Raw genomic sequence first — 24,079 nt, 5'->3', positions numbered from 1 at the left:
TCAGTGTTAAAATTCACCCTTTCACAATACAATGCATCTTTGCACTGCAGAATGAAATATAATGATTAATACAAGAAAATGTGATACTTTTATTGCCACATATCAGGCTACTTACCACCCCAGGATGTCCGGTAAGAACTGACATATTCTTTGAAAGTTGACTTTAGTTTAATTATGGTCACTCACAGTTCCAATAGTTCTGCATATGGTAGATAAGATTGCAAGCAATAGTGAATTAACTCTTGTTGTCCTTGACATGCAATACTTGATTCCATTTCTCATCGTTAGGTAAGTGAACCGTAGGATGAGAAAACATCTGGACTGGCTTCTTTCGTTCATTCAGCAACTCCTCACAGAGTTCATATTGACAGCCATAGTCCCACCCAGGCAACCATGGCGCACCTACATGCCATGAATCAAACTATCACAGATTATTACCACACTCCTACTTCAAACTAAAGACCAGACACCCTCTGATAGTTAGATAGCTAAACACCAAAGTTCTATGATTGGCAGTTTCAATTTGCTAATAAAGAGCATCTAAAGCATCTAAAATTATGTAAGCTATATTAATGACACAAGAATCTACCTTTGGTTTTAGTTTTAGCATATCTGTTTGATATTCTATGCATTTAGATTATTGATATTTAGGCCTATTTCTGTAAATACTATTTTATTTCATGTGAATTTTGCCTAAAGAGTAGCAACATATTAATCCAATATTATAATTAAAACACTCAACTTATACTTTTAATTATTATTAATACGTTTAATCAATAATAAAAACATGATCTAAGACATGGTCTTAGATCAACATGCTGTTACAGCCAAGAACAAACTTAACATAACACAAACGTAATCCCAGTGTGACTGAAGTGAGCGGTGCCTTTGCAGTAAGTACCTAGCTCAGTGCTGCTGCACCCACTATTAAGTATTTTATGATGACATATGATGATGATGTCTGATGATGTATTGACACACAGGGGAAGAATAGTGAGTTTTAGCATTTCCCCATTCAAATCGATATCAAATCAAGCAACATAAGGTTTGTCCACCATAAATAAATACATAATAGACATGCACCCAAATATACACCAAAACACATATAGTCAAGTGTTGGAGCGGTTAGCACTATTCAAAAATGTATTTGATGTCTCTGATCACTGACGACGTGTCACTTGCAGCTCCTCTTAAGATCAGATCATGGGAGAGTCACAAAAAGCACAACTCCACTGCAGCAGGTTCCTGATCCACTCTGGTTCCTCAGGTGCAGGCATGCTGCCGATGCTATCTAGAAGCAGGCAGTGCCTGAACGTCAGCGTTTGGCAAGCTTGATATGACAACCCACACCTGAGCCATATGTGGCCGTTGTCACACATGGCTTCTTTGTGGTCAGTGAAAGGCAAGCTTCGCTCCACACAGGCTGCAATTCTCTGTGAATGTCTGATTGCTCACCTTCTGGCGGATGTGACCAATCAGGATCTCTGCATTCCTGTCTTCAGAGTGTTTAGACAGGTAGTCCAACAACCCACATGTGGGTATGCTGTTCGTTACGTGAGTGCAGATGTTCAGACAGACTTCGGCCAGGACCTTCTTGACATGCTGTTTCACCATATGGTGCTCAGCACTCTGGATCCAGGCCTGTGCCATGTCTATCTGCAGTAGCTGTTGATGCTGCCAGCCTGTGGTCTGCAGCCCACTGCAGCGGCTGAGAGCCGCTCATCGGTGACTTCAGCTTTACGACAGGGTCTCTTTTTACTACTGTCAAAGTAGATGGGGGGCTTTCGTCCATACATTCAGGTTTAATACTTATGTCGCTTGTTATGGATCCACTTGCTTCATTTCCTGAAGCACTGGATGCTGCCATCTACTGTATGTATGTGGACAGGTGAAACTAGAAATTGAAATCAAAGTATGTTTATTACCGGTATGCATTGTATGCCCACATTATGCCAATATGTATTTGAGATCCCTGCAGTCTGTGCACATTTTGTCACTCAAATGATCACATTTCTGTTATATCTGACGTCACATACCATATGGAGATCCCTGATGTCAGTGAACATTGATTATTCCCAGATATGGACATAGGCTTATACTGTGCAATCACTCATTTTCATTCTCACCACTGTGTTTTTAAAATTGTGACGTGTCCAAAGATTAATAGCATCTGGGTTTCAGGCACCTTGGCCGGTAGCCCAAGCCTGGCAGTGTGCCGTGGGCTCGACTCCCGATCCCGACGGCCTTTACTGCATGTCAATTCAATTCAATTCAATTCAATTCAAAGGGCTTTATTGGCATGAGAAAACATCACCCCCCATTTCCTGTCAGCCTACTGTCTTGTCTGTCCCTCTATAAAAAATATAAAATAAAGGCGAAAGCCACAAAAAAAAACATTAAAATAAAAAAAAGATTCACTCTTTGTATCTGTAAATGTTCTGTTCTGTTTCGTTCAGTACAGTTTAGTTTTAAATTTGTACTTTCTGTCAAACAAAAATAAGTGATTATATCAGCATGTACTAGCCCAATTTCAATCAACCAATAATAACATGCACCTGTCAAGCAATCTCCTTGCACTTGTATGAGTGAGTGATGGTTTTGAGGAGCGCTAGCCCCATACAGCTTTTGTCCCCACATTGGCCATTGACGATGAAAGGAGAAATTAGGTCAAATGTAGATGAGCAAATCGGCTAACCAATCACATAAATTCAGTTCAATGAAAGGAGAAATTAGGTCATATGTGCCTCAAATATGACGTAAATCACGTGACGTACCATGACCTCCAGGCAGGTCATGGTACTGTAGTCCCCAACGCCCAAAACCAGTCCTCATAGTTGGGTAACAGATGTTGATCTCCATCTGGAGGGAGGTTGGAAGCTCTGGTGCAGTTTAACCAAAGATGGTTTATGAAGATAGATCATCCCAATTTAAACCACTAGAGGTGAAATGGTACACAAATCCTAATGGTCTCCTAAGTCTGACAGCATATTTGAACCACATTCTATAGGATGGTTTGAAAGTATTAAATCTTGATTTCTAAAGATTGGACACGGAAGCATGATTTGTACTTATTACTGTCATGATGGTGTCTCTTGTTGAAAATAGTTATACAAGCTCTCAAATCATTGCAATATACATTTAAAAGTAGCTTACATTGAACACGAACACATTTCAGTGTTGCAATCGATCATCAATGTCCTGGCCTGATTGTTATTGTTAAGTGAGTATTCCAATAATATTATTGTGAAATGGTCAAATGGACCATTCTCCATGATGAGTATAGCCTACTTTCATGTTTGTACCGTACATTTTGATACAAATACTTTTACTCAAATGCAATTCACTTGTAACAGAATATTTCTACACTGTGAGTGCTGTCTCCTCACAGCTAGGAGGTCCTGGGTTCGATTCCCGCTGGGGACACTGTGGGCACTGGGGGTGTGTTCCCTCCTCCGCAGTCAAAAACATGCCGTAATCCTGGTCTCTAAACTACCTCCCCCTGGCCAGCCGGGGTGCCTGATGGAGGGGAAAGGAACTGGGGAAACTCCCCTCTGTCAGGTGAAAAGAAGCAGCTTGGACTCCTCATGCATAGAAGGGAGCATGAGGTCAGTACACTGCCCCCCAGGTTGGCAGAGGAAGTGTAGTGCCCAGGATTACATTAGATAATTGACACTGGGTGAAATTGTGGGATAAAGCATTTAGAGAGAAAAAAATAATATTTCTACATTGTGGTTTTGGTTTTGCTATTTTATATAAAGTTGGAGTGCTTCCACTAGCCTACTCCTTGTAGCCTACTTCTTTTACACTTGGAAGACTACAAATGAATAAATGAACACTGGATTTTACTATGTATGCTGAAAAGAAATGAACTTGGACCCAAACTGTTCCCATAGCAAGCAACACAATGGTTGCTAGTTAATGCATCCATTTGTATCTCAGAGAGTGTAGCCTACAAATGGAACCAATGGATGCATAAGGGCCTTGATGGGTTAAATCAAATGAACACTCTTCTATTCAATCTATTGTAAAGTAAATCACCTAATCAACATGAGTTAGACTTTAATATAGGCCCATTAGCGCCCCTCACTTCACAGTTCACACGGGTGTGATTTTTATTATCGCGACCCTTAAAAGCGGGTCCACGACCCAAAATGGGTCGCGGCCCTACGTTCGGGAAACACTTGTGTGCAATATTGCTATTTGCAACACTCACGTGTTTATTCTTATGAAAACACTTTGAGTTAAGTTCATACAAGTCAAGTCATGATGATGTCCGTCCAAAACTCCATCATCCGAGGAGTTAACCTGTAAGCGCAGATGGTTAATCTTCTGTCCCAAAACTAGCTGCGGAGGTCAAAGTAATAAAACAACACAGATCTGCAATGTTCTGCCCAGCAGACGCCGCAGAAACAAAGCAGTTTCAGACGTCCGTGCACTAAACAGGACGGACCTTCTATTGTTTTGATATTTTGATATTATGGAACTTTCAGCTGTGTCAAAGAAACTGTGGTGCGTAAGGAAACAGCTGATAGTCCTTCTGGCTCCACTTCTGTTTCTGCCTATAATTTTTGCTCTTCCAGAGAAGGTAGGCTATGCTGTGCTGGTTTCATGATGCTGCTGACATTAATATTAGGCTTTATGTTAGTGCACGTGTTTCACAGCATTTCCACAATCAATTCAATTGATAGGCTACATTCCTGACAAAAATCGGGTTTAAACTACTAAATTCACCCGTTCAATGCATTTACATGCATGCAGGCTAGACCTGTTTTATTGCTACGTTGGTTTGATGGTTAACATTTATAATTATTTGTTCTATAGTTCTGAAGTCAGAGTGCGCAGCTTTTTCCTTGATTTAAGTTGAGAGTAGGGCAGTAGGCTATAGGGTAGCCTCATTACATTTTGAACATGACCTAAAATAGTCTAAATGTTGTAGTTTTTACTCCACTATATATTATTTACTAGGCCTACCTTTAGTTCTCACATTGAGATAAGCAATATATAACCAACACAGATTATAGTATTAATATTAGAATAGATTAAGATGACGCTATCGACTATAATGTCACAAACGGTCCAGCAGTACAGGCTATATAAAGTAGCTAAATAACCCCTCCCTTTAGAGCTGCATCATTGCCTATACAATTACTATACTGTATGGCTACATCAATAATTGTATAGGCTATAATACAATAGGCTATAGGCTAATATTTATCATTCTAATATTGGACATTCAAAATTAACAGATGGATTTATGTTCAGATCTGCTTCGTCATTACTGCTTATCAGCAGTGGTGTATAAAGTAACTAAAGTATTTACTCAAGCATTGTAGTTACACTTTTGAGGATTTTTTTTCACTCCAAGGAACAGCAATGTCCCTATGTCCTAACCTATGTCCTATATGTCCCTATGTCCCGATGTTTAGAGTACCAATAGGGGGTGTTGTTGCACTACTCGCTTCAGACTGGTCCGATTTCTTTTTACTTTATGGAGTAGCCTAGGCCCCATAGGCTATATATCCAATTTTCAATAGGCCTATACTTCTACTCCACTACATCTGAAACAAATACTTTTTACTCCACTTCAATTGACAACTTTAGTTACTATAGTTACTTTGTAGATTTAGATTATTATTACAAAACATGCATTAGGCCTACCATTAACCACTTCAGCCCTATGCATATTTAGGCTATTAGAAAATAGCTGATCTAATCTGCTATTTTCAAAGCATTTTTATACATTTGGAAACTTGTGAAATGGGACATTCTGCAAAATGAGTATCTTTACTTTCCGTACTTATATTAAATGCAAATCATTTTGTAATTTGTACTTTATTCAAGTACATTTGAATACCAGACCAGAGTATTTCTACATTGTGTTTTTGGTATACTTGTGAGTACTTGTGTTCCACCAGACCACCACTGCAGCTATCTATACAGTCCATGGCTGGTTTGATTACTTCATTATATAGATGGCACAATGTTTTGTAAATGTTTCAAATTAATATATATTTTGTGATATAGACCTACTGTGATTATCAGAAGCCAAGTATAGTATATAATCAGGGTTCAGGTACAGCATTTGTTTGTTATGCAAATTATTATTATTTTTGTTTTTACTTATTATAAGCACTATATAACAAGATAAGAAAAAGTAATATTACTCAATGTAACAAGGTAAAAAATAGACTTAAACTACAGGTAGGGTGACATGTAGGCTCTGATTAGCTCTGGTCCATAGCTCTAATGCCGTTGCATTTAGAGCTATGTTACCGATGACTTCCGGGGATTGCATAAATGTAGACCAGCCTCTCGTCTTTAGCGTAAATAAAAATAACGTTTTTGCTACTCACCAATACAAAGGCGGGTTTTACGGGCTCTAACGGCATTAGAGCTATGGACCAGAGCTAGGCTCTGATAAACCTCTACTCAGTTAGGCTATGCAGTGAGAAGGGGTACAAATGCATTATTTATCTCTATACAGCAAATACAGTATTATTTACATGCAGTATTATTTATTATAACAATAAATACGGGCGACACTGGTGGTGGTCTGTGGAATATTGCATGTGGGACCATTCATTTAGTAATGTCGTATTTGTTGATTTAAAAAAATAAAAATCTTTCCACTGAATGACCTGGTGACCTATGATGACCGTCCATGTAGTCATTTTTTTTTTATGTTTTTTTTTGTGTGGCTTTTGCCTTTATTTTTTTATTTATTTGTATAGAGGGATAGACAGTAGGCTGACTGGAAATGGGGAGAGAGATGGGGGGTGGCATGCAGTAAGGGCTGTCGGGATCAGGAGATCACAAATATTCACATCAATGCATCGGTTCTTTTTCAGGAGGGGAAATGTCTTTACGTGGTTCTGCTGATGGCGTCGTGGTGGTGCACCGAGGCTCTTCCCCTGGCCGTCACCGCCATGCTGCCCGTGTGCCTCTTCCCGACCATGGGAATCCTTCCGTCCAAGACCGTTTGCCCGCAGTACTTCCTTGACACCAACTTCCTCTTCCTCAGCGGGCTGGTGATGGCGTCGGCCATCGAGGAGTGGGGCCTGCATCGCAGGATAGCCCTGAAGGTGCTGAAGATTGTTGGCGTGAAGCCTGCTTGGTGAGGCGGAGACTAAACTTTAGAACAGGGGTTTTCAACCCTTTTTGTATCAAGGCCCATTATTTATTTGGCATTTGAGCCACGGACCACCACTTGATGACATTTAGCCTCTCAGACCCAAAACCAAAGAATATTCTGTTTACGATTTTGTCCACAATTCCATGCTGTATTAATATTGATGTGGTACCATATAGGAGAGATCAAAATAACAATTATTTTACATTCTCTAATTGTGTAGACTTCTTGTAAATGAAATAATGCAGATGTTTAACAATAATTTAACTCTTGGGGGCGTCAAATGAAACCAAATGGACTCGTATGGGTCCATTTGGTTTCATTAGTCCATTTGGTTACCAACTCTCCATCATTTTGCTGGGGACCACCTGGAACACTCTCAAGGACCACTGGTGGTCCCTGGCCCACTGGTTGAAAACCACTGCTTTAGACGAAAGGTCCAAATAACGTTTATTGTCGTATGTTATAACTACATGAACCCTAGCGTCCCTTTTCTGGGTAGCCTTTGTCATAATAGTCAAACATAAGGTCACAACACGCGTTGTGAGCTGTTGTGAGTTCGTAGATTTGGTGTAAAGGGGTAAATTCAGTAGGCGTCTAGTTACATCCGTGTCTGTCCAGACTCATACAGTTGGGTGCCACCGATATTGTCCCTTATCATTTGACCCATTTAGGCATGACCTCAAAACTTTTAAAAATCCTTCTAAATCCTTCTAAATTTTCACGATTTTTCAAAAATAGCAGACCTACAAGCTCGTAGCGCGCCACCGATATGAGCTTGTAGGTCTGCTATTTTTCAATAGCTAAATTATAACATAATGTTTAAAACACCAAAAGGGGTTCCCGCCCAAAATGGGTTAACTGTCCTTTTGCGCAGATCACACAAACCTCAGCAAAAAGAAAAGGACAATATCGATGGCCTCCAACTGTATAGGCCTATAGTATATGTAGTCAATGAAGAATTATTTTTAAAGGCCACAGTGACCTTGACCTTTGACCACCTACTTCTAATCAGTTCATCCTTAAATCCAAGTGGAGTAGTGGACGTTTGTACCAAATGTTATGAAATTCCTTCAAGGTGTTCCTGAAACTTTGATTGCGTCCATAATGTCGGGAGGGACGAACACCGGAAGGAAGGGGCCAAGTACAGACACCTGCATGGGGGACCCCTAGTCAACGATGTTAAATGCAAACCTTACTGGTAGATGACTTTGTACCACATTCTGTTCCCAGGCTTATACTGGGAATGATGCTGACCTCGTCCTTCCTGTCCATGTGGCTTAGCAACACTGCTACCACCGCCATGATGCTTCCTATCGCTAACGCTATCCTGGAGAGTCTCTACGGGCCCCTGGAGGACTTGAAACGGAACTGCAGGTCCATAGAGGAGTCAGACAATGACATACTAAATGGTAACTGCTGTAGGGCTGTAACGATCATGACATTTTAGTTGACGATTTATTTGTGATTCATGATTTCATTGTGATTTTGGCACTGAACATTGGAACATAATGTACATCAAAATGACATTTCTATTTGACTTTTAGGCTTTGTAAACTATGTAAAATTGCACAGGGAAGATGACAAATATTTCATACAAAGCCTATTACTGAAATATATACAAAGAAATGGCTTCTAGATCTATTTTCAAAAATGTTTGAAAATGTATGAAGAAGGGATGTCCGCACTCTGTATAATAACTTCATAATATTTCAACCCTATAGCTAAGGTCAAAACGTTGTACCTAATCTAATACATTTTTCTACTGGGAGCTATTATTCAGTGTGCAGACTTCCCTTCCTCTTCTAATGCACGTATTTTACTTCAGCACCTACACATTTTTGTTGGGATGTGCATACTTCCGTCTGGACTCTGTTTGAACATGTATGATAACATTTAAACATTTTTCCCCGACAGCAAATTCCCAAAATAAGGAAACCAGGTTAAATAATCTCTGTTTTCATCCAGTTTTGTTATTACCGCGAATAATGAATTTAATCCGGTGATTATGTTGTGCCGTAATAGTTACGCCCAGTGAACCTCCTGTGTTCTGCTAGCTAACAAGGCAGCGTTGTGTCGAGGCTGGACATTCACACCCAGACACCGTATGTGTGGAATGTAGTGTGAAACTTGCTCCCTCTGACAGACCAAAGCCACAAAATGTATTCAAGTCATGAAAGCTTGTGTTAAAATACTGTGATTAGGTTCTATCTATTCATACAGGCTGCACAGAAATGTGCACAGAAATGTGCACAGAAATGTGTATTTCTCTTGTAGTTGTAATATGTAAACCAGGATGTGAACTTTGTACAATCATTTGTTCCAACACATTGAACTCTGGATGCAAAGTTAAAAAAGTAAGTTATTGATGATGTTAGGCTGCTTTCAAGTCAGATATTAAACATCGAAGAAGACTTACAGTATCATTCTTATATTTAGCTACAAAGTATCTTGAAATGGTTTTGATGATAACCTGACACGACTTCTTCTTTTCAACTTCTCTCAGGTCAATCAAACTTAAAGCTGCAGTCAGTGAACTCGCTGCCGTCAGAAAAACAAATATTATCAAAAGACGGGTAAGGAGAATATAAATACATGAATCTGAGATGAGCCGACATGAAAACAACGTGCTGTTTACCAAATAATATAAGTAGACGGCTCTGATGGAATTTTGGTATATTACATTTGTAATACATTTTGTTTTAAAATACAACTTATTTTTGTCAGGGTATGACAAAAATGGTAGACTTTAATGGATTAACTAAACTATGGTATTTTAATGCAATAAAACTAGTACATCTACAGTGCATGGTTGACCCTGGTGTCGGGTAGGACACCTACTGATTCACAATTATTTGAAACAGACAGTGCACAGAATTGGATACTAGATGTGCTTTTACAGCAATTGCAGTTACATCTGTCCATCGGAAGAGGAAGACAACAGACATGCATGAAACATAGGATTGCAGCGTTACTCCATTTGCATTATAGATGAAACGTAGCAGTTTGAAGCCTAATTTATGCTCTGTTATATGACGGCGTCACCAACCTTCAAGTTCGCATTGTGAGCTTGTAATTCTGCTATTTTTGCCATACGACAAAGTTTAATTCAGGCTTAACTGAATTAAGCACAGTTCAATAAATACTGTTAATACACCTTGAAAAGGATCGATGGAACAGAGCACAGCGATGCGAGGACGGCTGAAGAACTGCGTTCAGAGTCAGAGTACCAGATGAAGGTGTGGAAAGGCTTCCTGATCTGCATTCCGTACGCTGCCAGCATCGGAGGCACCGCCACGCTCACCGGAACCGCACCCAACCTCATCCTGATTGGACAACTGAAAAGGTCAATGACATGTCATGTTGGGTGCCGACTCAAAACTAAAATGTAGGCAGATTTTGTGATTTAGGAGGAAAGTATTGATCAGTGTTTGATCTTTGTTTTTGATTTGTAGTTACTTTCCAGATTGTGATGTCCTCAACTTTGGATCTTGGTTTGCATTTGCGTTCCCTCTCATGGTGGTATTTCTGTTCTTGGGTTGGATCTGGATTTCGTTTCTCTACGGGGGATTGAACACAAGGTGCGGAAAGATTCTATAATGACATATTTGAACGTGTGATCTACAAGCTTGTGAGTGTGAAGATCTCGGCACTTTCAGAAAATCTTTTGATCACACATAAATGATGACATCTAGGGACGCCATGTTGACAGTGGTTAACCACTTAAACCAATAGCCTCCACCCTGCCCGTTAGGACATCATGACCCTATGAGTCATTTTGCACTGAAATTGAGAAGTGATTCTGGAAGCAAAGCATTTCCGTCTTCTTCTTTTCTTTCTCCTCTGTGTGATGTTTGATCATTTTCAACAGTTTATGACATCTTCATGTTGCACAGATTGTGTGTCAAACGACAGGATCAAAGAGCAATGGCAGAAGCCAAAGCAGAAGCCGTCATCGATGATGACTACAGAAAACTGGGACCCATAAAGTGAGGATCTCTGTGTGTGTCAATCCCATGCAACGTAAATTAGATGTTTACATTGACGTCACTCTACTTCGTGCTGACGTTAATTTTTCTCAACACACTTTTGTTTAGTTTTGCTGAAGGGTCCATTTGTTTCTTCTTCGTGTTGTTCGCCGTCCTGCTGTTCACGCGAGACCCCAAGTTTGTCACCGGCTGGTCTGTGTTCTTTAAGAAAGGGTAAGAAACACATGCAACAGACAGTCTTTTTTTTAAATACATTTTATTCAAAGAGTATGACATCATATTATGCAAGTTTCACAGAAAGAAAATACAACTCTTTGTTTTTATATTTTCTCCCACAACTCCTTTCCCAATCCTCCCCAGTCCCCACCCACCCACCATCTTTCCCCACGAGGCCAGACATACAAACAACATAAATTATATACAGGTATAAAACCAATAAGCTGAGTACATAACTAAGATACACACAACATATATACAGGTATAAAACCAATAGGTTGAGTACATAACTAAGATACAAAGAAAGGCGCAACAGACAGTCTTAACCAAGGGTATGGTCACTCATCTGCAGCAGATGCCTCTGTTTCTTAGTCTTTGTAGTCTTGTGTGGGTTGTGGCAGTTTTCTGGTTTGGACTTCATAATTATGACTTGCGTTGGCGTGTTGGCTCATTGAAAGAAAACGACGTGTTAGTTGGACTTCACACACATGTCAACACCCTCAACCCGCCGCAACGGGCAGCTCCACCGACCACCCCTTTGCTCCTATTAGAATGCAAGTGAAAGCTGATGCTTCCCCGTTCAGTTCCATGCTCTGCTCATTTCCTTTGTGCAGTGCGACACACTTGTATGCTGAAGTAGGGCATTAATTAATGTGAGAAAAAAAGGTGAAATCTGGAGATACAAGGTCTCTGCCGACGACGGCAACACTACTTCATTTAACGTGGTCCCCCAGGGGCCTGTACTTGTTGGCACCCTTCGTTTTACCCCTCTACACCCAAACTCTTCACAAATAGGCAATTTATAAGCTTGTAGCTTTTGTGATGGCATGGGTTGTGAGCTTGTACTGTACATTGGCCACTTTTGCTGAATGTTCACCTATGACATGCTCAGAATAGAAACACTATAGGATTCATGTGGTTAAATCAACGCTGCATCGTTTTATGATCTTTATGTTCAGTACAGAGAGACACTTAGTGATGTATGATTATTATTATAAGATTATATATCATATCAGCCAATCAAAACGAAAGCATTCTAATTGACTAAATCAATTAGTCTGATTAACCCACTTAAGCCCTATGACGGATGTTATGCTTTGTCCTACAATGGTGTCATGCAAAAATAGCCAATCTAGAACTCACCACGTGTCGCATTGTGAGCTTGAAGAACGGCTAGTATTTTGTTTTAAATTATTTTATTCAAATCAACTTAATTCGATGGTGTTTCCTTCAGGTATGTTTCTGACGCAGTGACAGGAGTCATCATCGTCTCAATGCTCTTCTTCTTCCCCTCCAAGAAACCTTCTCTCAGCTGGTGGTCCAACCCTCAAGGTTAAACACACACAACATTAACAAACACGTTTGACTCAGTGTACCAATGAATTAGAATTAACCTGGTGCGCTGTGTCTGCTTCAAATAACTTTATTGACATTGTCAACCAGTAGGTGTCCTACAAGACACCAGGGTCTAAATGTCTCAATGGAAGAGCAGCAACCACAGATGTACTAGTTGTATAGTATTAACATACTCTACCATACAGATTGGTTAAAATAAGGTTTTATTAATTAAAACATTTTGCAGCTTTAACCAGACCACCACAAAGGCTCTAATGTGTAGCCTGGCTAATAAGCCAGACTCAAATCACACAGGCAATTTTTTTTTGCCAACGGCTGATTCGGTCTGGCTTATTAGCCAGGCTACTAATATGAGCTTGGACTGCAGCTGTTACAAATAAGTAGTAAATCGTCAGAGGAATGTTAATGATGTAGATTAGAGTCCGAACAAGGTGTTTGTGTGATTATATTAATCTCACAAGAAAATGTTGCCACAGTCTCGCTCTGTGAGTGCACGCGCGCATGCATGCATTTTACATCTGTGTGTTTAGCTGTATATGAGCACACACGCATGTGTGTTAATTCATTTCTGTGTGTGTGTGTGTGTGTGTGTGTGTGCGCGCGCGCGTGAGTGTGTGTGTGTGTGTGTGTGTGTGTGTGTTTGTGTGTGTGTGTGTGTGTGTGTGTGTGTGTGTGTGTGTGTGTGTGTGTGTGTGTGTGTGTGTTCAGCTGCTCAAACAAACCACTGGACTTGCATGAAGAATAGAAAAAAAGCTCACAATGAACCCAAAAGATCATTGGGTTCACTGGGTTAAACAGTTCCATTTTTAGGGAATTTCTCATTTAATTTTAACCAAATTTCATTCAAAACCAAGGTGCTTTTATGTTTTATGTTTTTATGTTTCATGGACTGAGCACAGAATTTACAGTAGGCTACATGTTACGCTGGAGTACAATATTCTCATAGTACTCATAGCATTATAATAAAAAGAAGAAAAACATGTGGCAATATTGTGACTAAGGTTATTACTAAAGGTGTATTACCATAATAGTTATTGCTTCATCAGTGAGATTCATGAATGGATTTGTAGAAGTCTTTTCTTTCTAAAAAAAGAGAAAGCAATTAGAACCAGGATATTCTAGAAATCCTCAGTGTTCATTTATTTTACAAATGGAACAAAATGGAAACACAAGGGTCCATTTGGTTTCATTTGGAAACCTGGATAGTTTTAGTTTTACTGAAGTAATTTGCATCATGTACTGTAACAAACCTAGTGGGAAGTAACAATGCAAATTAACTATGTTAAACTGTTTTGTCCTCAGCATCAAACACACCGTATGTTCCTCTGCTGTCCTGGAAGAAAGCCCAAGACTCGGTTCCATGGAACATCATTCTGTTGCTTGGTGGAGGTTTTGCGATGGCCAAAGGCTGTGAGGTAGAGTTTGTTGATTATTGCACATGATGATGTCAGTCACAGTTTCAGCACGATCAGAGCCCCATTGATGTCCATTATATACATACATATTACGTTCAATATTTAAAACAAATATAAAACATACTTATGTGAAGAATTATTATTATTGTGGAGGTTACCGTACTTCTTTTTTTAAAGATTTATTTTATGGTTTTTATGGCTTTATTGATAGAACATGAGGTTGACCGCTACGCCTGCAGTCCGGGCCTTGTGGAGGTACTTCTATGGCCTACTGGCAGCATGCAAAGTCTGTTGCTGATCGGTCCAGTGGTTTTTGAAAAAAGCTCTGGACAGACAGACAGACAGACAGACAGACAGACAGACAGACAGACAGACAGACAGACAGACAGACAGATCTAGACAAGCTAGCATCTTGCATAGTCAGGATGTAAACAGTACATTGTATATCTTTCACACACTGTCCCTTAACTACTCTGAAATCACAATTTTGCAACCCAATCTCATTTGTCCTGCTTTATCTCATGGTGCTGCTCATGTTGTGTGGTGATGTGGTGGTGGCATCCTATAGGAGTCCGGTCTGGCCGCATGGATCGGAGGTCACCTCCAGCCTATCGCTGAGGTCCCACCAGCTGCAGCTGTCATGTTGATCACAGCCTTCCTGGCCTGCTTCACAGAGTTCGCCAGCAACACGGCCACAATCATCATATTTCTACCTGTCATCGCTGAACTGGTGAGTGCCTCCAGCATATCTACACACATCTGCTGCTCACTAATGATGATCGCCATGGTTAATATGGTTTATAATAATCATAATCATAATCATCATAATAACATTACTATTATTATCTATTCTGTACAGTTTACATGCATGCTTTATGTCAGTAGCACTGATCATCCTCCAATTTGTTTGAAATATTGAAAATTGGCTACTGGGAGGACCGACCAGCCGGCTGGCAGACCTTGGCCATGTCACTCTGACTCAGACGACAGAGTTACGACAACTCCGTTTACTTCATGGAGCCAGGCTCTTCTACATAGACTTCTATTGGTTTGTCCCTATTTGAAGGCTTCAAATAGGGACAACCGGAAGTTACGGAATGCATTGGAGTCTATGGGCTCGCGCGAGTACATGAACCACGTGACCAGGTTGTGTTCTGCCCCCTCAATGTCGTAACTCTGATTCTGCCATAAACAAACCCGATACGCCCATATATAGGCAGGACCACAGCCACGCGTGGAACCATGACTCAGAATGTCACTGAACTATGACTCAGACTTAACCATAAACAAACATGATATGCCCTTATATAGGCATATATGGAGATCCGGTTTGAATATTATTTCTTCCCTTGTGACATGAGGGGACAGTTCTCAGTTATTCTGGGTTACAATGGACTACAGCCCATAATTCCTGTAGTTTCATAAATAAACCATATCGTCATATCTTATAATAAATGAACAAAATCTCTATACGTATAAGCATAATATTATACTATATGACCTCCTGGTTAAACGGTGGATTCATACAGTAGGCTTGTTAAACTCTCACAGTTGACATACATAATGGCGCATGTGTTGGACATTAACAGCAGTTATCAGACAGTAATCATTATCTGAGGACTTGTTGTGCTTTGCAAATCTTGCAATACTGTTAAAAGTACAGGAGCATATACCCACTAACCACACCACCATATTTGTAGATGTCAGCAGCATATATCTGATACACCTTAACACCCTATAGCTTTACCACTTAAACCCATACGCTGTTGACCGGAGTCCCTCAGTGGTCTTGGCCCCCTCCTTTTTCACCCTATACCAAATCTCTTCGATCGAGCCTATAGATCTATAGGCTCACAATACATTGCAACGTGACACGTTGTGAGCTTATAGATGGACTATTTTGACTAATGTTGACCCCAGGCCAGAATAGGAACGCTAGTGTTCATGCAGTTAATGGCTTACCTTCTTTGAATAACATGCTGGTGCATTTATTACTTTATATATTGTTGTCGCATGTCCAAAACGGTTACTTTTCAGAATAGCAAAAATAGCAGATCTGTTTTAAGCTTGTAGATTTGCTATTTTTGCTACTTTTGTGTGACCTTTTATGATGAAGTAGGCCATTTATTTACCACAAAAAACAACAACATATAAATTAAAATATAGAGGTAGGCGGTTTCTGCCTGACGGTAACAACATGGTCCAAATGTTGTGGTTTTGTTGACATGCTGTGTGCTTGTGTCTTGTAGGCGATGCATGTTTCCATCAACCCTCTGTACTTCATGATGCCGGCAACAATAGGATGTTCATACGCGTTCATGTTGCCCGTTTCCACTCCACCAAACTCCATCGCCTTTGCTTCAGGACATCTTATGGTGAAAGACATGGTGAGGAAATTCAGTAAACCACGTATTAATTTCTCTTGAATGGCGTTATCTGACATGCTGCTATTCCTAAAACACGTTGACATATGTATTAAAGCTGCAATCCAAGAGATTGATTTGATACCCTTCCTGGGATTCAAACCCAGGACTCCTACCTAGAAGATGACATTTCTACCAGTGAGCTTAGATGTTATACACCCACATGGGCAGAAGTAGTCTGAGCTTCATACTCCTTCTAGAGAAGTTCCCATACAAAGAAACCTTTGTAACATTTTTTGAATAACGAAACACTCTTGGATAATAAGTTTGATATTTGTGTTTGATCACAGGTAAAGACTGGGGTGGTAATTTGAATAACGAAACACTCTTGGATAATACGTTTGATATGTGTGTTTGATCACAGGTAAAGACTGGGGTGGTCATGAATGTTCTGGGTGTTCTGTCTGTTGCTCTGGCCATGAACACATGGGGCGTGGCCATGTTCGACCTGAACACCTTCCCAGACTGGGCTCGCCTCCACCCCAACGTCACCAGTGATGTCATCGATGTGCGCATCCCATCCTTCCCAGTGACCAATTCTACACTTTGATTTAGTCTCTTGGTGTGAAGTTGGGCGAACATAGAAAAATAGGTCACGTTGCGACACATTGTGAGCTTGTAGAGATTTGGTGTAGAGGGAAAACGGAGGGGGCTATAGATCCCTGGGGGACCCCAGCCAACAAAGTATATACGTAGGGTGCGAGTGGTTAATAAATATATCAGTATACCGTTTATTAATAAAGATAACAGCATTACTTTTGAAGTCATACTCAATTAGGTGTATATATATCAGTATATACTGTACATTATATACTTATATACTACTAAATTATCTTATTCACAACGCTATCAGCATACTGTACTTTAGTTGATAACATTGTGTTTATTAATAGACACTAAACTAAACTGCACTCTGGGTCATATAAAGGTTGGAACTTATGGAAGCTGTTACCTCCGGCCATGCATTAAATGAGCTTATAATACTCAACATATTTTAATATTTGTATTCTCAAGTATTGAGGAGTCTGCAGCCCATCTGTGTTCAGTCTCATGCTGTGAGCTGTTGTATTTAGCAGAGGGAAGCTTCAAGTCCTGATGCTTCAAGAATGCAGAATTTAAAAACATGATGGGGAACACATTATTGTACTGTCTGACTCGATAAAGCCCAACAGGACAGACATTTAACCTGCTGTGAGCGGCCACAACTTGACCTGTAGTTGCAAGGAAGTATTTTTCCATTTGAGAATAAGTGTTTCAGAATGTGTGTGTGTGTGTGTGTGTGTGTGTGTGTGTGTGTGTGTGTGTGTGTGTGTGTGTGTGTGTGTGTGTGTGCGTGCGTGCGTGCGTGCGTGCGTGCGTGCGTGCGTGCGTGCGTGCGTGCGTGCGTGCGTGCGTGCGTGCGTGCGTGCGTGCGTGCGTGCGTGCGTGCGTGCGTGCGTGCGTGCCAAATACTGTTCTGTTTCGGCTGTTATAGGCAGTTTGTCTGTGTGGAGGAGGAGGTGTCATGTGTATCCTTAAGTGAACATAAACTGACCCTGTTATATTTGTTTCCTTCTTTTAAAATTAATTGTAATTTGTGGATTCAAATAAAGAACAAAAAAGGGCGTGCGTGGGTGCGTGCGTGCGTGCGTGTGTGTCACAGTGTGTGTGTGCGTGCTGCTGAGCTGACATCTGCTGGCACTAAATGTCCTTCTGTATTTTTTTGTGTTTCAAATATTTTTGTTCCTTGGTTTTTCTTTAAATCACTCAGAGGTCAAATCAACCCATTCTTAGTTATTATAAATATATATATGTTTTGCTATATCATGGTCTGTTGAAGGTTTGTTTTGTCCGAATGAAATTACAATTATTGTCTTACTGTAGTGAGTGTAGTCTATATGAATCCAGACAAATTACTGCGTGATTTGTATTGCATAACATGTTACATTTAAAATAAACTGAACAAAAGTTTGTGTTATTTGTTTGCAAGTTGTTCATTCATTTGATTAAGAGTGATATAGTGGTCATGATTAGAGTAAGTTGGTATATTAAGAAATGATATGATATATGAGCGAACGTTTGTGTGTGTGTGTATGTGTGCATGCGTGCGTGTGCGTGTGTATTATGAAATGTATTTCCTCATTCATATTATCATTTAGAACCCATATACTACAACTTACTAAATGTGACACCATGTTTCAAATTTTTGTTTATTTCGTAAATTATTAACCTACATCATACAAGAGCATCACATTAAAAAAGAATTATAAGCTTACAACGCAGAACATCTCGACGGGTGAGCTTGTTTTTATTTTTCATTAAAAAACAACGGTTTTGGACATACAAGGTTGCCATTCGACAGCAACGATATACTCACAACAAGTCAAACAGTAGTAACTACTCTTTTGTATTATTACCAGCATCAGTGTCTCTGAGTCTGACATATGAGCCCCTTTGAGAAGGACCATGAGGTTGTAAATACCTTGACGTCTGCTTGATGCTGTAAATTGTCTGAAAGTCACAAGGTTTGCCACAATGGTTAACTTAATGGTTAACTGAACTCTGTTAGTTAGTGGTGGGGTCAGTGAAGACCAGGGGCCCTGAGTGTCCCAGTTCAAAATGTCTTAAACTATAAGTCACCCAACACCAGAATGATGACTTGGACACAATGGACAGCATGATGTGTAACGTGTTAGATGGGAAAAAAATACCATGTTTGACTTGAGCAAGAAGGGGATTGCATTTTTTCTGATTTTTAAATCACCTTGGGAAAGGAAGGAACAACATTGTATGGAAGTATGCAGTCTCGAGTGTGACTGTTTTTATCAAACTATCATTTGATGAATTTAGGCAGTTAGTTGCCTTTTCCCTTTTGGCCTCCTATCACAACCAAACCAAATCCAACTTTATTTATGGATCTCACTGCCAGGGTTTCCAGTGCTGACAGGGTTATTCCAGGTGAAATTGGCACAAAGTACCAGGTCAATCTATGATGTCAGTACTGTCTGTGACATCAGAATGCCAGTATTGTCAAGCATCTCCATATTTGGGCAAAGACAAAGCTTCCTGTCCTTTTTTCTGTGTAAAATTCAAGTTCTGAAAAGTTAAAGTATGAAAAAGTTGCCCATGACCTTCCCCCGGACTGGAGTATGCAGCATGATTAAAAGAGACAGACAGACAGACGGACAGACGGACGGACGGACGGACGGACGGACGGACGGACGGACGGACGGACGGACGGACGGACAGACAGACTTCAACTTTAAACCCAATATACTGTACAGTAGTTAATATATTGGGAGGGCTCTATTAAGGGGACCTTATCTTTCTCCTCTATTCTGATTGCATTACATTTACTGTATGTAATATAAGGGTTTTATTATTATTGTTATTATATAAACTTCATTTTTGTATTATAACATATTGTTTTATAACATATGCTAGGTATGAAGGGGGCCGGACAATATAAGCTTTTGCTTCTCTCTGTCCCTTCTTGAACGAAAAAATATTGTGCTTTGTTATTGTGTTGAGGATGTATGCAGTATAGACTTCTTTTCTGTACTTTTTTATTTGTTCAAGATAAATAAAGATCAAATAAAAAAAGCTCTTTGCCATAAATAGCATGGAGACGCATCCAGAAACGCTAGAATTATTGTGATTAAAGAGAAATCATACAGAAAGTGCAACCACAGAAAAGAGTGATTAAAAAGCAAAGCAAAGGGGAAATGATGTAATTTACAGTTCCCTATTTAACAACCACTAACGTTACGTACCTTCATCAACCAAACTTATGTAAATGTGTCATGCCTGTCCATATGATTGTTTGTGTCATGACATGACAATATGAATTTCCACGTGGGAACACAGTGGCCTTCCACAAATATCCATATGACTGTTCAGCTACTTCCCTTTTAGCCTGAGTCCATATATAGTCCATATTCTAGAACATACATGCTCATCTAAACCCTGAAAACAGAATGAATTTCATTAAGTCTCTAAACTCTGTCAACACTCTCAGGTAAGAAATATTAATACTATTTCGTATTTGGATGTTTTTACTTTTTATTTCTCTTTGTCTCATGATATCCTGACATCCTGATTCATATTTTGGGGATATATTTTTTCCTGGCACCACTCGGCATACTATCAAGGTGTAATACAATTTGTATTATGTTAAAGATAATAATGGAACAATATTGGTTATACAAAAGCTTTCCATTGTTGTACCATTTTTTATGTAGGCCTATTCATGTCTCAAAAGTGTCAAACATAATGAGGATTTTTTTTATTTTCATAATACAAATGAAACATGAATATACAGTAGAATCTTCAGTGTTCATTTATCAATGTATCTATTCTGACATGGCCACTGGCCAGTTATGTACATCACCATTTTACTGTAGTTCTTCATCATAGCATAAAATAAAATAACATGTGAAATCATGTGAAATCTGTAAAGAAAGTAAAAGAGGGGCATTTCATGTCAGGCTAGGGGATGGCTCCAGGGGACGGCTAGGAAAGGGGGGGATTTAGCTCCCTCTGTTGGAGGCTTAGCCCCCCCAAGCCTCCCCTCCCCACAAACCCAATTGACATGACAAACCCAACTTCTATTGTAAACCATTCATTAGCCCCCGTTCTAAATGGCAAGTCCCCCCCCCCCCCCCCAGTCACCCCAGTCACAATATTCTGGAGTTGCTGAATGTGTCTAAATCATTCGGATCAATTACTTATTTTCGTATCTGTACAGTAAATGCAACCAAACAGACATTTACGGGTCAATTTGGTTACATTTATACACTCTCTGAGTTAAATGAATACTCAGGAGGAATTTACAGGGCAGCCTTCTTCCACTTTGTTCCCAGGAAGGGTCCTCCTTGCATCAGAGAGGTCCTACAGTCCACCTTGTTTCACCTCTGGCATGTTTACTCAACTCCCCGGCCAGCAGGGGGCAGACAGGTCCTCACCCTGCTGTCCCTGTGTCTCATGGTCGCCGTGGTGACGGGCGGCCTCCTGTACCACTGGCTGTGGAACACCCTGAGATACGACCACGAGATGTCCGTCAGGACCGCCGGCATCTACGGCGCGTGCACATTCCTGTGCACGTTCCTCTGTCACCCGCTGCGCTGCGTCCTCGCCCTGACGCTGCCGACCGTCTGCACCGCGCAGGGACGCAAACTCAACGTCTCCGCGGCTGTGATGGTCCTGGTGCTGAACGTCATCCCGAACATCGCGGTGAACGTCGGGGCCGTCGCACACGTTCTGAAGTGCAGCTCGGAGGGGTTCGTGAGGACTCTGTTGAACTCGACCGACCCTCTGGCCAGAGCGAAGAAGGACCTCGTGGACGCGGCCATCAAAGTGAAACAGACACAGGGAGAGTTGAACATCGTCACTAACTTGAAGAAGTTTGATGAGTTCACACATATTGACGTGTCAGAGGTTAAAAGGTTGTTTAAGGATATGAGTGGGCAGATAGAGATGAATGTTTCACATGCCAGGAGTCTCTTAAATGATTACAAGTTGCTGTCCAACCGCATCCTAGCAGCTATTTTTGTTTTTCTTCTAATCATCGAGTCAGCGCGCTACTTGAAATCTTATTTGACATCGGTGCGTTTTGATAACGCCAACCTTTCAAAAGATCTATTGCGAAAATTTGGTGATGGTACAACCCAGAAATCAGCCAATAAGACTTGTTTGACGAGTTGTAAAATAACAAGTGACGAATGTTCCGTGTGTGTCATTTCACTTGCTGTGGTAACTCTATATTTCCTTGCGATCAGCCTCATAATTGCCTTGGATCATGTTGTGTATTACATCGTTCAGATTAGTGTTTCCTGGCTTTTGGATTTCCCACCGACCTCTGCAGGAATCAGTGTCAACTTTAAGGTGAGACGACAGATTGCGTGCTGATGATTCATCCAATTCTCTGATTCATCTGATTTTCTGATTAATCTGATTCATCTGATTCTCTGACTCTGATTCATCTGATTCTCTGACTCTGATTCATCTGATTCTCTGACTCTGTCTGATTGATCTGAATCTCTGATTAATCTGAATCTCTGATTTTCTAATTCTCTGATATATCATCTTTTATACATCTGACTGATCTGATTCACACATGCAGGACATTGAGTTTAGATACATTGACAAAGTACCATTCCAGTGTTCTTCATGTGCCATCATGTGTTTTGTTTTGATAGGCCGAGTGGTTTATGCCACTGACTTGTATCTTCCATCCCATTGCGCCAGAATGGTGGTGTGGGAAACAGGAGCTGACAAACTTCCACCGGGATTATAAATTGACTTTCAGCCCTGAGCTGTCTCTCTGTGATGTCACGATGTCCAACCCGATGTCACCGCCACACCTGGGTGTGAGACTCCTGCTGGGTTTTCTATGGTTGATGAGCTACTGCTTGGTGTTTCTGGAGGTCTACGCCAGGCGAATACGCACTAAAGTGTCTGGATCCTTCTTCAAACAGCAAGAAAAAAAGAGAGTTGACTTCTTGTTGCAGAAAATGCGAACAAAGCAGAAGTTATTTGTTATCCCAGCCAGTTAAAACGGATGGTATTGGTGTTATTTTGATGGTAATTCTACAGTTGAGTTTTAGCCCTCAGTCAACTTTGAATTATGACTTCCAGCACCTGATTTACATGTACTTGTTTAGTTCTGTAGCTCTGTGTTTGTATATTATGTGTCTAGGTCTGAGGTCTGTTAATTCCCCAGGTGTTTCTTGTTTTCTTGTTTATCTTATTTTCTTGTAATGTTCTTGTGCTTCCTGTATCCATTAGTTACCAGTCTGTCTTGTCACCTTATTGTTAACCCTAGTTACCTATGTCCAGTTTGCCCCAGCCTATCCCTGTGTTGATTGTGGTTTGAGTTCTCCTGTGTCTAGTTAGAATTTTGTCTGATATATGCCTGCTTGTTTTGAAGATTCTTTTTCAGTTTGTCATTTTTAGTGTCAGTGGGAGTGTAGTGTTTAGGCTGTGATCCAATGTATTACCAGTTGAGTTTGCTTTGTAGCCCTGTTGTTTGGTGATACCTTTGTTGGTTATTTAACATTTTGAGTTGAACTTCTCCAGTCTGCTTGTCCTGCATTTTCTACAGTTGTATTTGTAGAAAAGGACCATGTTGCAGATGTGAGTCAGAGTCACAGGACACTCCACTGCCTCTTCACTGCAGTGAGGGGGCTCACAAAAACATGACAAACAGTTGTGTTTCTGAAACAAGAGTCACACACATCAGCTGAAACAAGGCTGAAAATAATTTATAATAAAGCACTCAGTTTCATCTTGATTGATTGAGCACATGTCTCCAAACAGAAGTCACTTTTGCAAAACACAACACTGAACCAAGTTTGCCAAAATTACACATTTGAATACCCTAGGTCAGGACAGGACACCAAACCAAAACAGCATAACTTGTCATCTCACAGAAAGCTATTTCTATCAATTATCACTCAATGGTCCAATAAACACTAACGTCATTCCTCTATGGGCCCCTCATATGGCAGCTATAGTGGTTCTCAAACATTTCAATGTCAAGGACCCCCAGGTTGCCCAAACCCATATGTATTT

The 24,079-nt window shown here is 40.4% G+C and overlaps 2 protein-coding genes across 2 annotated transcripts; both read left to right on the top strand.

Moving 5' to 3' along the window:
* Positions 1-4,477: 4,477 nt before the first annotated feature.
* slc13a3 (solute carrier family 13 member 3) lies at positions 4,478-17,078 on the top strand (the record flags this gene model as incomplete). Its single annotated transcript, XM_079514987.1, has 13 exons — positions 4,478-4,585; positions 6,849-7,114; positions 8,363-8,541; positions 9,636-9,705; positions 10,296-10,475; positions 10,585-10,710; positions 11,026-11,118; positions 11,227-11,331; positions 12,569-12,666; positions 13,993-14,105; positions 14,674-14,835; positions 16,355-16,492; positions 16,893-17,078. 13 exons carry the CDS (start codon positions 4,478-4,480, stop codon positions 17,076-17,078), a joined length of 1,824 nt encoding a protein of 607 aa, XP_079371113.1.
* A 3,406-nt stretch (positions 17,079-20,484) lies between these two features.
* On the top strand, positions 20,485-23,768 carry ocstamp (osteoclast stimulatory transmembrane protein; the record flags this gene model as incomplete). The annotated part of the gene is made up of 3 exons (XM_079514976.1): positions 20,485-20,525; positions 21,370-22,390; positions 22,705-23,768. The coding sequence occupies 3 exons, from the start codon at positions 20,485-20,487 to the stop codon at positions 23,059-23,061; spliced, it is 1,419 nt and encodes a 472-aa protein (XP_079371102.1). The 3' UTR covers positions 23,062-23,768.
* Positions 23,769-24,079: the final 311 nt, after the last annotated feature.

Source organism: Electrona antarctica (genome assembly GCF_951216825.1).
Source record: "Electrona antarctica genome assembly, chromosome: 2".
Taxonomy (NCBI): Eukaryota; Metazoa; Chordata; class Actinopteri; order Myctophiformes; family Myctophidae; genus Electrona; species Electrona antarctica.
This window is presented reverse-complemented; position numbering and strand designations above follow the sequence as displayed.